Here is a 13,525-nt window from a genome sequence, read left to right as displayed (position 1 = left end):
GCATTTTATATCAAGTAGTAGCTGAGTAAAAGGTTATATATTTTCAAATGTTTAAAGCCATTACACTTGACAGTTGCAGACATCTTTCTAATTGTCTCAAAATAATTTGCAGAATTATGACAAATCCACTGCTGGAACTCCCAATAAAATGCTAATTTTATTCAGCATTTGCATTTCTGCCAAGTAGAGACCTAGCATATCTTCTATTCAGGTCTATGTTATCTCGATGAGGCAGTTTATGTCTTATGTCTTCAAGTCTTTAAACTTGAAACAGTTTAAAATAAATTTTTAAAAGCTGTGGCACATGAAAGTTGCTAATAACCAGGCTGTGATCTTCAAGTTATTGAAAAAAAAAAAGTCCTAAAAATCTTAAATTCATATACATAGCTTTACACAGAAAGATGGTATTTAAATTATCACCATCATAAACAATCTGTTCATCATTAAATAAATCACAAATCAGACTTTCCTGGCATAAAATTACTCATGCCAGTGAATTCATCAAGAATTTTAAAGCACACACTTTTTAGCCTTTTTAAACAAAAGTATCCTGAACAGAACATACAGCGCCACATTAGTTCTTATTTCTATTATAACTGTGATAGGACAATCAAAAACATCTGAACAGTGACTACAGAAATGCCCTTTCCCACCTTTGTACACTAAACACTAAATGTCAAAGGCATGTAAAGGTCTAAAAGCTAAAATATTAAAGTTTGATTGTGTTGAGGTTTTTCTTTAAGAAAGCTACTTATTTTTTGTTAAATGATCCACCTTCTACTCTGCTTTCCAGGTACTTGTCCAATTCTGCCTCCTTCTTCACTGCTTCTGGTGATACTTTGGGTGCATTTGGAAAACAGATCAATATCACACTCATGTTGTCTCGACTTCCCTAGGAAGAAAAAAGTTTGAGAAATATTATGCTTTCTTCTTGCTCTTTAAAGCTTTGAGAATCTTTATAGCCACGACAATTTTAATTATACTTGTTCTAGTAAAACATATACACATATGGTTTTTAAGGAGAAAAAAATACGCATATGTGGAGAGGCACCCCCCCGCCATACACATAATAGTATGTATGGTATACAGTATAACTAACACTCCAAAAGACAGAAGAAACACTACAGGTTAACCTCCACTGCAACAATAATTTTTTTAAATGCTATAAAAAAAAATATTGCCGAACATTTACTACTGGTGGCCTACTTAACTTGCAGTGACACCTAACCCGAATACATGTATGTACATACTCAACAAAACAGAAAATTCTAGTGGTATTCCTTACAAGAGGATTTGATCTGTAGTTACATGTATGCTTGACAAATTTATATTTAAAATGAATCATAATAAATTATGGGCTAATTAACCTGCTTCATAATAGAAACATGAAATTAAAAGTAAAAATACATGTATATAGTTTATAAAACAGTTTTTAACTTTCATAAGTTAAAAACAACTGACTTTTTAGGAAGTACATTAACTTTTAAAGACACCTAGGTATTCAAAATGTTATAATTAAAATACTTGAATCAATGGTAGCCTCCCCATACTCCTCTTCCTATTGGGAACTGGAGTTAACTTTTACATGTTAAGTATTTGATGTCTCTGTATGGGAAAACTGACCTTATAACATTAGTTTAAGCAAACCATACAAAGAATTTAATATTAAAAAGAATCTTGGAGAAAAACAGTATAAAATGTGGCAAATGATAAGGTACTGAATAATTTTTAAAATGGAGTGGAATGCAGAAGAAATAAAGTGTCATAATTTACTAGTTTCTGAATGTGATAATTCTCTCAACAAAACAGCTTTGAATTTAGCTAACAACTACTTAATTCTCAAGAGCTACAGAATAAGACCAACAAATGGATACTACTTTTATGCATACTAAAAGGGACAAAAAAACACAAGCATCACTGTTCATCATTGTTCGTCTCTCATCAAATTCAGAAATTAACAGTGTGCACTATTAAGTTGTTGCTCTACTGATTTTTTGTAACATGTGTTGGATGTTACATAAACTTGATTTGTATTGGATGTTACATAAACCTGATTTCTAAGTATGATCAGATTTTAATTAATATTTATAAATCTTATAAAACTACACAGAACATTAGACGACTTTCATTTTCTGCACGTTGAAAGAAAATCAAATATGTAGCCTCAGAGAGTTTTATAAAATCAACATTTGCTGGGGGGGGGGGGGGGAATCAAAGAATTAGTTAATGAACACTACTGACAAAAAATTTAATTCCTCAATAGCCCTGTGAGTTAGATACTATGATCTCCATTCAAAAGCTGAGAAAGGTTGAACACTTTGTCCAAGACTGTAGAGTACAAAAGTAACAGAGGTAAGCCTGATTCAAGGCCTGACTCTTAAGTGTGCTTCCTCTTGCTTCAGCTTCCTCACCTGTAAAATAAAGGGGCTGACCTGGCTCATCTATATATATATTACCCCTTTTGATCCTCCCCAACAACCCCAGTGACAGTATAATAATCTCTCTTACCTTTTTTACAATGATAGAAACTGATTTTTTCCACACAGCTTAAATAGCTTACCTGAAGTCATAGTCTCAGACCAAGTTCTTCTGACTCCATGTCCAAGGCTATTCTTATTACATCACACCAATGATCACTAAATTCTTTGCTGGTGCTACAGATTCATTACACCATAGTCTCAAAGTACATCCATGAATATACTGAGATATCACATGATAAAAATAAAATATTAAAATTCTAAAATGCTTTTCAATTATAGACAAAGGCCTAACCCTCCCTTTCCTTTTAAAACATGCACTCTGATGTGATCTTTTTGCCTTTGATAATCTTCCACAATACTGAAAGACTCAAGTAGTAATGGTTAGTAAAAGACCATTCAGATCATAGCTCTTGCATATTTGGTAATTTATTTCTAAAAAATGTTCCTAAATTTTCCTAATTGGTAAAGAGTATCCTGCAGTTTTTGTGCCAAAAACTTATTTCTGAGAACTATAGTTTCTAAAATGATTAAATACTAGAGTAATAATTAAGATGACATAAAATCATTTTTATCTTTTAAAAGAAAGTCTAGCTACCTTATACAAACAGGTGTCGACTACTTCATTGCAAACTTTCTCAAGGTCATCAGTGACTTCAAGTCTGGATCTTACAAAATCACAGAGCTCTTCATTTCCCATAACATCCCAAATACCATCACATGCAAGGATAATGAACTGATCATCTTCTTCAGATCTTTCAATATCATGGACTTCGGGCTCTGGTGAGACAAGCTGCTCTGTAGGACCTTTTCCATGGACACATTTGTAATCAAAGTCCCCAAGGGCCCTCGATACAGCCAGAGAGCCATTCACACGCTGAATCATTACAGAACCACCTGCATTCTGAATTCGTTCTTTTTCCAGCGGATTACTTGGTTTGTGATCTTGTGTGAAGAAGTGAACTTTCCTGTTCCTACAAAGTAAACCTCTCGAGTCTCCACAGTTAATGAAATAAGTATGTTGAGGAGAAATTAAGACACCCACAGCTGTTGACCCACTTCTATCTGCACCATGTTTCTTCTCTGACATAACTCTCATGTGTTCATCAATCTCCAGAAAACCTGTTCTGATTCCATTCTTTACATTTTCCACAGAAGGTGCTCCTGCAGACCCTTTAAAATCCTGGTTATTGGTGATGTGATCTAGCAAATGCTCACAGCAGTATTTGGCAACCTGAGAACCAGCATGCCCATCATACACAGCAAAGAATGACCATGTTTCAAGTCCACTTGGCAAACCGATCACAGCCGTATGTGCATCCTCCATTTCAACTCGCCAACCTTGCATGCTGCTTAGCCCATATCGCAACCCATTACCCTGCCCCTGGGCATTATGTTTTTCCATCTTTGGCTTGTCTAAAAATGCTCCCATTATGTCTTGATATTCTAGGTCTGCAAAGGAAGAGAAACAGGAAAGTTAATAACTATCTCACACACAAAATACATATCCAACAACCTTTTTAAGAGTGAAGGAGACAAACCTTTAAATAAGAAATCACAACTTTTAAAAAAAAAGTTTATTTATTATGAGAGAGACAGCATGAGCAGGGGAGGGGCAGAGAGAGAGAGGGAGAGAAAGAATCCCAAGCAGGCTTTGCACTGCCAGCACAGAGGACTGGGGCTCGAACCACATTGGTGTTCGAACTCACAGACCTCAACATCGTGACCTGAGCCAAAACCAAGAATGGGACACTTAACCAAATGAGCCACCCAGGCACCCAGGAAATCACAACTCTTAGATGCCCGGCTGATTGGCTCAGTCACTGGGTCGTGAGTTCAAGCCGTACGTTGGGCGTAGGGTTTACTTAAAAAAAAAAAGAGAGAGATTTAGAAATCACAACTCTTATAAGCAGACATTGTGTTGCTGATGTGGAACCTGGAGATTAACAGGAAAGAGTTGGGGGAAAGGCTGATCAGGCACAGCTTAGAACCAGGCAAATAGAACTAAAGCATCTGGATAAAGGTAGCTAACCTGACACTGCCCCCATGAGGCACAACCATTTGAGGTAGCAAGGAGATCTGGCAGTAGTCATCAGCTTATCAGAGCCAGGCCAAGTGTTTAAGAATGCAATAAACAGGTGAATCTCTTAGGAAATCTCAGACCTAAGTTGTATGTGTATATTAATCAAGAAAAAGCCAAATGAATTTACAACATACCAAAAGCCTACTAATTCAAACATCTTGGTTGAAGATTCAGGATTTTCCAGTTTAATTCTGAACTACCTATAGTTTTATTGCTACTACATGAACTCTCTGAAAAAGTAAAAAATGATCTACTCACAATGGTCCAAATTTGCACACTCCTTCAAGCCTTTGCTCATGTTAGTTCCCCTAACTGGAATCCCCTTCCCCTCCTCCCTACTTATTGAGAAAAGTACATCCATCTTTTAAAGTTTAGTGCAAATTCTACCATTTCCATAGGTTTTTCAGTCTTTGACAAAGCCATTAAGTTATTAAATTACTATAAGTAGTACAGCCTCAACTGTCAAAGTGCAAAGCAATTATCATACATATAGCAAAGCTTGTTACACAGAACAAAATCAACCTACTATAATCTACTGATGTATTAATTTAATGGTAATAACATGTATCATTATTATTATACTCTATGACCCTTAGTTATAAATAGTAAAGGAGATTAGAGGGTCTAGAAACAGCCATGTGGACAAGCCTGAAGGCTTAGCTAATCTAATCCTTTCCCAAGAACCAGTAACTACAAACCCTGGTCTGGAATGGGCCCAGACAACACAGGGAGACAGTTGGTTAGAATTTAGGTCGACCTCTACTTGAGTAATAGCCTAGGAATGCAGAGACTTGGGGTGCAAGTCATCAAATAAGTCACAACTCAATTCAAACCAATCTGAACAAAGGATAGAACAAAATTTAATAGAGGTAAAGGGGGGAGGGGAAGTAGGGGGAAGGGAAAAGTACCTAGGTACATCAGGATGCAGTTATGAGACTAAAGGATTGATGATGCCAGTGATGCTAAGCTTTCAGAAGAAGATGGGAGAGAAAGGGAAAGAATAACTCCTCAGGAAGGTAATAGTTTCCAGTAACCTTTTTCCCCTTCTTTCCCTATCAGGGCCAAAGTAATACACAAGAGAGAAGTATGACTGATTGGTGTGATAAAACAATCTCCTGCCTACTCCTCTGTCCCTTATTACAATTCTGCTAATGAAGGTAATAATGAAAACTAGCCATTTATTCCTTATGCTCATATTCATCAGATTACCAGATACCAACTTGATACATATCATGACAAGGGTGAGTGTTTTGACTGGACAAAAGATAACATAACGATGACACCTTAATAGCAGACAACGTTTAAGAATCATTCATTCATTCTCAACAACTCTCTAAAGTGAGTAATAATACCTTCACTTTATAGATGAATCTTAATGAGACTAAAGGACTTGGCCAAGGTCACTCAACTGATTAAGTTTAGAGGAATCAGGACTCTAATTCAAGCCTGACTCTGAAGTACCATTTTACTAAGGCAATGGTCTTGATAATAGATGTACAAAAGAATTACCTGTGGACCTTTTGAAAAATAACAATTAACAAATCAGAATTTCCAGGGTAGGGTTGGAACCTAGGCATCTGTGTATCCATAGAAAAAATTAGATGGGACGCCTAGATAGGTATGTGATTAGATGATGATTGAGTCATCATAAAGTTAAGTCATCTGCTGAAAGTCAACAGCAATTTGCCTCATTTCTGTACCTCAATTCCTTTAGCTAAGCTAAAGGGGAGGAGGGAGATATAGTTAAGATGTTTGATATTTACTAATCTAGCATTTCTTCTCTATACAATGGACACATTTATACTTACCTCTGAATGTTGCTTTGAGGTTTAAATGAGGCACTCAGCAAACAAGTATTTAATTATTACTACATTCTGACATACACAGTCACATCTAGATTCTGATATTACCTAAAAGGGAACTTACTCTTTTATAGAAAAGTCCAATAGTTATTTTCCAGATATATATGTATGAAATTACAAAGTAAATAATTTTTTGAAGACAAATAGGGTAAAAGTTCTAAAAACAAAACCCAAACTTTTGAAATATATGTTAGAATATATATTCTAACATATATATGTTGAAATATATATATGTTTGAAATATACATGTTAGAAATGTAAAAATTTAACAAACCAAGTCAACCATCTGATAAAATTTTAGGTCCTGCTCAATCATAAATATAAAAATATGGGTCAAGGACACATTCAAAGTTTTGTGGTTGGACTTTCACATAGCAAAAACAGGCAATTTAGAAATCTTACCTCCTGGAATTTTGAGTAATTTGTAGAATCCTAGTGAAGCAGCTAATAATAGCTACATAAATACAGCAGATGGTTATGTAAATTAATACCAGAAATATATTTTCTTATAAATACTATGTTTACATAATCATCTTCCAGAAGTGGACTACTTACTAATTATGTAGTCAAATTATTAAAATGGCATAAATCTAGAAATAGTAAATTCCAAGGGGATTCAATATGCCAATGAAAGCTTAAGCTAGTTTCTGAGAGAAATTCTAGTTCTCACCTCATCTTTTTTTTATGTTTATTTATTTGAGAGAGAGCACTAGTGAGTGTGGGAGAGGGGCAGAGAGACAAGGAGAGAATCCCAAGCAGGTTCAATGCTCAAAGCTGAGTCCAAGGAGGGGCTTGATCTCACTAACTGTGAGATCATGGCCTGAGCCAAAAATCAAGAGTCAGATGCTCACCTGACTGAGCCACCCAGGTGCCCCTCACCTCATCTTAAATCTACTCTGCACACATGCTGACTAGATCTCACCACAACACTAGCTTATCAGTTGATCTGAACTTTTCAAAACAGTACTATGACAATCACAAGACTGTATTCATCTTTGATATAATCAGAAAATTTGGTGAATATTTTTTGTCTTTTTAAAAACTCCTAAACTGAAAAATTCTAAGGCCGAGCCAGGAAATAATTCATTAAAGTCCATCCATTGGCTTTTATTAAGAAAAACTGATCTTATAATGACAGCATAAACTCTTAATAAACCTTGTCATTTGGTTTAATCTGCTCATAAATCCTCCCCTCCTCCCCATAAAAGCTCTATATATTCAACTGTTAAGATCCTTAAGCAACATATTGGTCCAGAAACAAGAGTTTTTCAAGTGACCGTTTGGGTAGTCTTTTAATAAAAAAAACTGTGGTTTTTTTGTTTACCTATGGACACATAGTAAGTGGGCTCCATACACAGAGGTCAAAATACACATATGTAAACAATGTGAAGAAATTATATTTTAAAGATTAGGGGGGATCCAGAGGGATTATATACAAGAAAGATTAGAAGCTCCTTGGGGGAAGAGGGAAAAAATGGAACACTAACTGGTAGCAGTGTATAAAACATGGCAAAATTCAAGTCATTTGCAGTGAGATATGGGAAGTAAACCCTCTACCACTACCAAATATTTAGCATATTCTACATTGCCCACTAATGCTTATATATAGATTTTGTCAAAGAAGAGGACAAATGCTCAGCAGACCCTGGAAATGCACATTTACTAAATAACAGAATATTAAGCAATATATTCCACAGCTGGGGTTCAATAAAGAAACAGACTCCTTGTGGACGTATATCTGCTGTAAAGGATAATTTAGGGTACACAAACTACTTTTAACTTCCTACACTATGAGACATGGTAATTCATAAATTATATTTTGTAATACAAGGCAGTCACCTCAGAATTATCTATGGTAATGATAAATAAGTGCAGGAGGGGCGCCTGAGTGGCTCGGTGGAGTAAGTGGCCAACTCTTGATTTTGGCTCAGGTCAGGATCTCACAGTCATGAGATCGAGCCCTGGGTAGAGTTCCATGTTGTTGGGCTCCATGCTGGGCCTGGAGCCTGTAGAAGATTCTCTCTCCTTCTCCTCTCTCTCTGCCCCTCTCCTGCTCTCTCTCTCTCTCAAAATAAATAAATAAATAAATAAATGAATGAATGAATGAATGAATGAATGAATGAAAAAACTTTTTACCAATTTGAGGGAAAAAAGTTAATCTTTGGATAATTTTTCTCTCATTGGGAGTCTGAAATTTCTCATCTCATTTACTTTAAAAAATGATCACACATATTTATATTTACAAATTTGATTTTGATTAACTTGTATAACTCATCAGAGCCAAAAGGTAGAAATTATCTGTCCAAACCTATTTTACAAATGAGAAGGCACCAAGAAATAGAATGATTTGCTCAAGGCCACAAAGCTAGTTCTGCAGTAAAGGCTGAGAAATAGGACCTAGGTTTTGGACTTTTACTCCAATTCTACACATGCTATCCTGTGTACTTGCAAATGAAGTAATGGAAACCTAAAAACATAGACTTTTTATTTTTATTAATGTTTATTTTTTTTAGAGAGAGAGAAAGAGACAGAGTTTGAAGAGGGGAGGAGCAGAAAGGGAGACACAGAATGTGAAGCAGGCTCCAGGCTCCGAGCTGTCAACACAGAGCCCCACATGGGGCTCGAACTCACGAACCATGAGATCATGACCTGAGCAGAAGTCGGACGCTTAACTGACTAAGCCACACAGGCGCCAAAGAAACATAGGCTTTTTAAAGACAAAACACAAAGCACATAGGCAGCGGAGGCTGTCAGAGAATAAAGCTGAAACTTCCTTAAGTGCCATTTCTTCCTCTGCCTATTCTAACTTGTCTTCTAACCTTCTATCCTACCAAAGACAAATGACCAAAACAAACAAACAAACAAAAGGAAAGGTAAAGAGAAAAGGAAAAAAGGCAAGAAATCTAAACTTCGGTTTTTTTTTTGTCTGGGACAGAGAGAAAACAACAGTGAACAAATTAAATTTCTGGCAAAGCAAATCTCAAATACTCAGGCTTAATAAAATATGAGCAAAGAAAAGTTAGGGGATATATTTTTAAAGATTCACAAGTTACAAGGAGAATGGGAGTACCTCAATATTCATTAGCTCCAAACTGGAAACTACCCATCAACATACAAGGTATGAGAGGTCACTGAATGAATAAAAACTGCAGGCTGTCAATTAAAAAAACAAACGGCACTCTGAAAGTAGGTTCATGGAAATGAAAAACTATTACTGAACTAAAAATTTCAATGAATAGCCAATCAGAGACTACAGAAAAAACAAACCTATACATGAGATCACCTCAAGAAATTCTTTTAGAACTCAGGTCTTTCCTCATCTTGTTAATTCCAAACATACAAACCCACCCATATCTATACCCATCCTATCCTCATACCTTTCTGTTACAAAAGAGGACTCTATGCTCTCACTTAACATAAATCCCTCTACTAGAGCTTTAAAGCCCATGCTTCAAAGGAATCTTACACTACTTACATGTCTTCTCTGGAACCTTACACTATTATCCTCTTTATATTCAACCTCTCTCTTTCAATTGGAGTACAACTTTTTTTTTTTTAACGTTTATTTATTTTTGAGAGAGAGACAGTGTGTGAGTCGGGGAGAGGCAGAGAGACACACACACACACACACACACACACACACACACACACACACAGCATCTGAAGCAGGCTCCAGGCTCTGAACTGTCAGCACAAAGTCTGACGCGGGGCTCGAACCCACAAACCGCGAGATCATGACCTGAACCAAAGTCAGACGCTTAACTGACTGAGCCACCCAGGTGCCCCTGGATTACAACTTTTAAAGATACTCAAGGGGCGCCTGGGTGGCTCAGTCGGTTGAGCTTCCGACTTCGGCTCAGGTCATGATCTCATGGTCTGTGAGTTCGAGCCCCGCGTTGGGCTCTGTGCTGACAGCTCGGAGCCTGGAGCCTGCTTCAGATTCTGTGTCTCACTCTCTCTCTGACCCTCCCCTGTTCATGCTCTGTCTCTCTCTGCCTCAAAAATAAATAAACGTTAAAAAAAAATTAAAAAAAAAAAAATAAAGATACTCAAATGCCACCCATTACTAATAAGTCTTTACGTGACTCCTGCCCCTCTAGCTACTCGTCTGCCTTTTTCTTCCCTTTGCAGTTCATCTTCTTAAAAACAAGTATTGATGCTCTCTACACTGTTGTCTGACCATGCCACCAAAATAAACTTCTCCAAGTTGCTTATTACAATGGACATTTTTAGTCCTCATTTGATTGATTTCTTACAAAAGCTTTCAACACTGCCTCTTCCAATTTCCCACTGGTTTTTCAAGAGGCTACACACTCCCAGCTTTCCTCCTGCCCTTAGCTTTTCCATCCTTGTTCCCTTTGCAGACCCATCTTCATCTTCCAAGCCATTAAATGTTGACATTCAAGGCTTAAACCTAAGCCCTTTTCTCATTTTATGCTGGCTTCGAAACTATTATTAATGTACATAGGAGGAAAGGGAAACAGAACAGATACACAAGGACTCAAAGTATACACTCATACTTTATTAATGAAAAACCCAGCCATGCAAACATATACTTTCTATGGTTTAAAACTAAGTTCATCTCTATGACTTGTCATTATCTCTTAAGTAATCTCCTTCTTAAAAATAATCTAGAAAAACAAAATCTTGTACATAAAATAAAAAGAACTTGAGAAATTGCCCACTTATCCAATTTAATAATAAGGAGACACCCGTTTTATGTCTGTAAATGGAAATACCTTTCATAAGGTTAAACTGAAAAGTTATGGATGTATCCAATATGTGACTTTGGACAAATCCTTTCACTTAATTTCTAACTCTCTTCATTGATAAATAAACATTGATAAATTAAGTGAAAGATAAACCATTCTCAGAACAAGGTAATTCTACATTGAGAAATGTAGAAGTGAGAAGCCTAAAGTTTTAGGAATACTTAGGTAAATGGCATTAGTAAATTAATACTTCAATCTAAAACCATGCTGATGAATCCTATTTAAAAACTTTTATTCTCAATACCAAGATGAAGGTTATGAGACAAAGATTATTTTATAACAGAAAAATCAACTTGTAGAGAATGAAAAAAGAAAACACACAAAAACCAAAACCAAATTCAAACAAAAAACAAAAAAAGAAAAAAGAGAAAAACAGTCACCAACAGTTGTAGGACTACAAGCTGGTAGCCTGAATTTGACCTTCACATTTATGGTTAGCCCCTTCCCTGAACAACATGCATTCTTCAGAGTCCCTACTACTTTTTATTGACCACATGGCATCTGAGCTTGTATCATTTGATAAAGAGGACAATATCTACTATGATGGTAACAGCATATAATCCATGAGGATGAACTCTAATCTGTTATTTCATGAGCGGTCACCTCATCTCAATGTAGCTAAACAAAATATATCTGTAATAGGCTGAATAATGGCTTCCAACGATACCAGGTCCAAATCCTATAAATACTACGTTATTTGGAAAATCTTTGCAGGTGTGTTAAGAAACTTGCAATGGGGTAATTATTTTGGATTATACTGGGGTCCCTAAATGCAATCACAAGGGTCCTTGTAAGAGAAAGACAGTGGAAGAATTGTCACAGAGAAGTGATGTGAAGATAGAGCAAAGAGAGATTTGAAGATGCTGGCACTGAAGATTACAGTGATATATGGCTACAATCCAAGGAATGCTACATTCTTCCCTAAAGCCTCCAGAGTGAACACATTCCTGCCAACACCTTGACTCTGGCCCACTGCAAATGATTTTGGACTTGTGCCCTCTAGATCGGTAAGAGAACAAACGTGTATGAAAAATAAGAAACTAGCGGTAAGAGAACAAACATGTATGAAAAATAAGAAACTAGAGTATAAAAAGTATTAATAGAGCTAAGGAAAGAAATTTAAGAGGCAAAAATTATTGTAGTATTTTAAATGGCATGAAAAACAATAATGAGCAGAAACCCTATAGAAAACAACCTGCAAGGGGTAAAATTCAAAACAGGAGAAAAATCATCCTGTATGCAGATAAGAATAAAGAGATGAAAGTGGGTAGATTAAAGATACAAAGAATGTAGATCCAACAATTTAATTAGTACATTATAAAAAGAAAATCAAATGCTGGAGAATAAACTTCAAAGAAAAGAGAAATTAATCCTAAACTGAGGGAAAATTTGATGATTTAAAATGTTCATCAAATACTAGATAATTTTAGTAGAAATGACCAACACCAAAGTATAATTTGATAATGAATTTCAAGAATATACATATTCAGAAAAAGTGAAACATACCAAAAAACAAAAGCAAATCAGGCTGGCCTCAAACTTGTCACATGATATGCAATAATGAAGTCATGCCTATACATGTTGAGAGTAAAGGGGAATATTCCCAGAATTCTATACCCAGCAAAGCTGGCATTTATATGTGAAGGTAATAGAAAAGGTATCATCAACTATGACAGCATTAAACAAGTATCATCCATGTACCATTCATGAACAACCTATTTAAAGCCAAAATGATGTCACCAAGAGATTAATCAAAACCAGAAACTCAGTAATGGAGATGTCATAATATAGAGGACTTTGGGGTGGGCAAAATATGCTAAGCAAATACAGGTGACCCTTGAAAAACATGGGTTTGATCTGCACAGGTCCACTTATACACAGATTTCCTTTTTATAAATACAGTACAGTATTATAAATGTATTTTCTCTTTCTTATGAGTTTTTTAACATTTTTTCTTTAGCTTATTTTATTATAAGAATATGGTATACAACGCATAACATGCAAAATATGCACTAATCAACTGTTTATGTTTTCAGTAAGGCTTCTAATCAACAGTAAGCTATCAATAGTTTTGGGGGAGACAAAAGTTATATGTGAGTTTTTGGCGACGTGGAGAGTTGGTACCCCTAACCTCCATGTTGTTCAAGGGTTAACTGCGTAACAAAAGTCAAGGGTTGAGATTTTAATTTCAGACAAAGAAAAGCATAAGACTAAGTCAATAAATACGATTGTCTTTTTTTAATTGATGAGAGTGTACTCTAAAATTATAACTTCCAAATTTTATGGGCTAAATATTTTTATGCCAGATAATACAGAACAACCTTTCAAATA

At 35.7% G+C, this 13,525-nt stretch overlaps 1 protein-coding gene across 3 annotated transcripts in view; it reads right to left on the bottom strand.

The window, feature by feature from the left end:
* Nucleotides 1-13,525, bottom strand: part of PPM1A (protein phosphatase, Mg2+/Mn2+ dependent 1A) — a 50,495-nt gene that overhangs the window by 12,351 nt on the left and 24,619 nt on the right. For all 3 annotated transcript variants that reach the window (XM_045451149.1, XM_045451150.1, XM_045451151.1), the window contains exons 2-3: nt 3,076-3,929; nt 775-892 (exon numbers count right to left, since the gene is read on the bottom strand). In XM_045451149.1, the coding sequence (XP_045307105.1) occupies nt 775-892; nt 3,076-3,929 (972 nt within the window). The remainder of the gene's footprint in view (nt 1-774; nt 893-3,075; nt 3,930-13,525) is intronic.

The sequence above is a fragment of the Leopardus geoffroyi genome, chromosome B3, assembly GCF_018350155.1.
Source record: "Leopardus geoffroyi isolate Oge1 chromosome B3, O.geoffroyi_Oge1_pat1.0, whole genome shotgun sequence".
In the NCBI taxonomy this organism is placed as follows: Eukaryota; Metazoa; Chordata; class Mammalia; order Carnivora; family Felidae; genus Leopardus; species Leopardus geoffroyi.
Note: the sequence above shows the minus strand (reverse complement) of the source record. Positions and strands in the feature narration are given on the sequence as shown.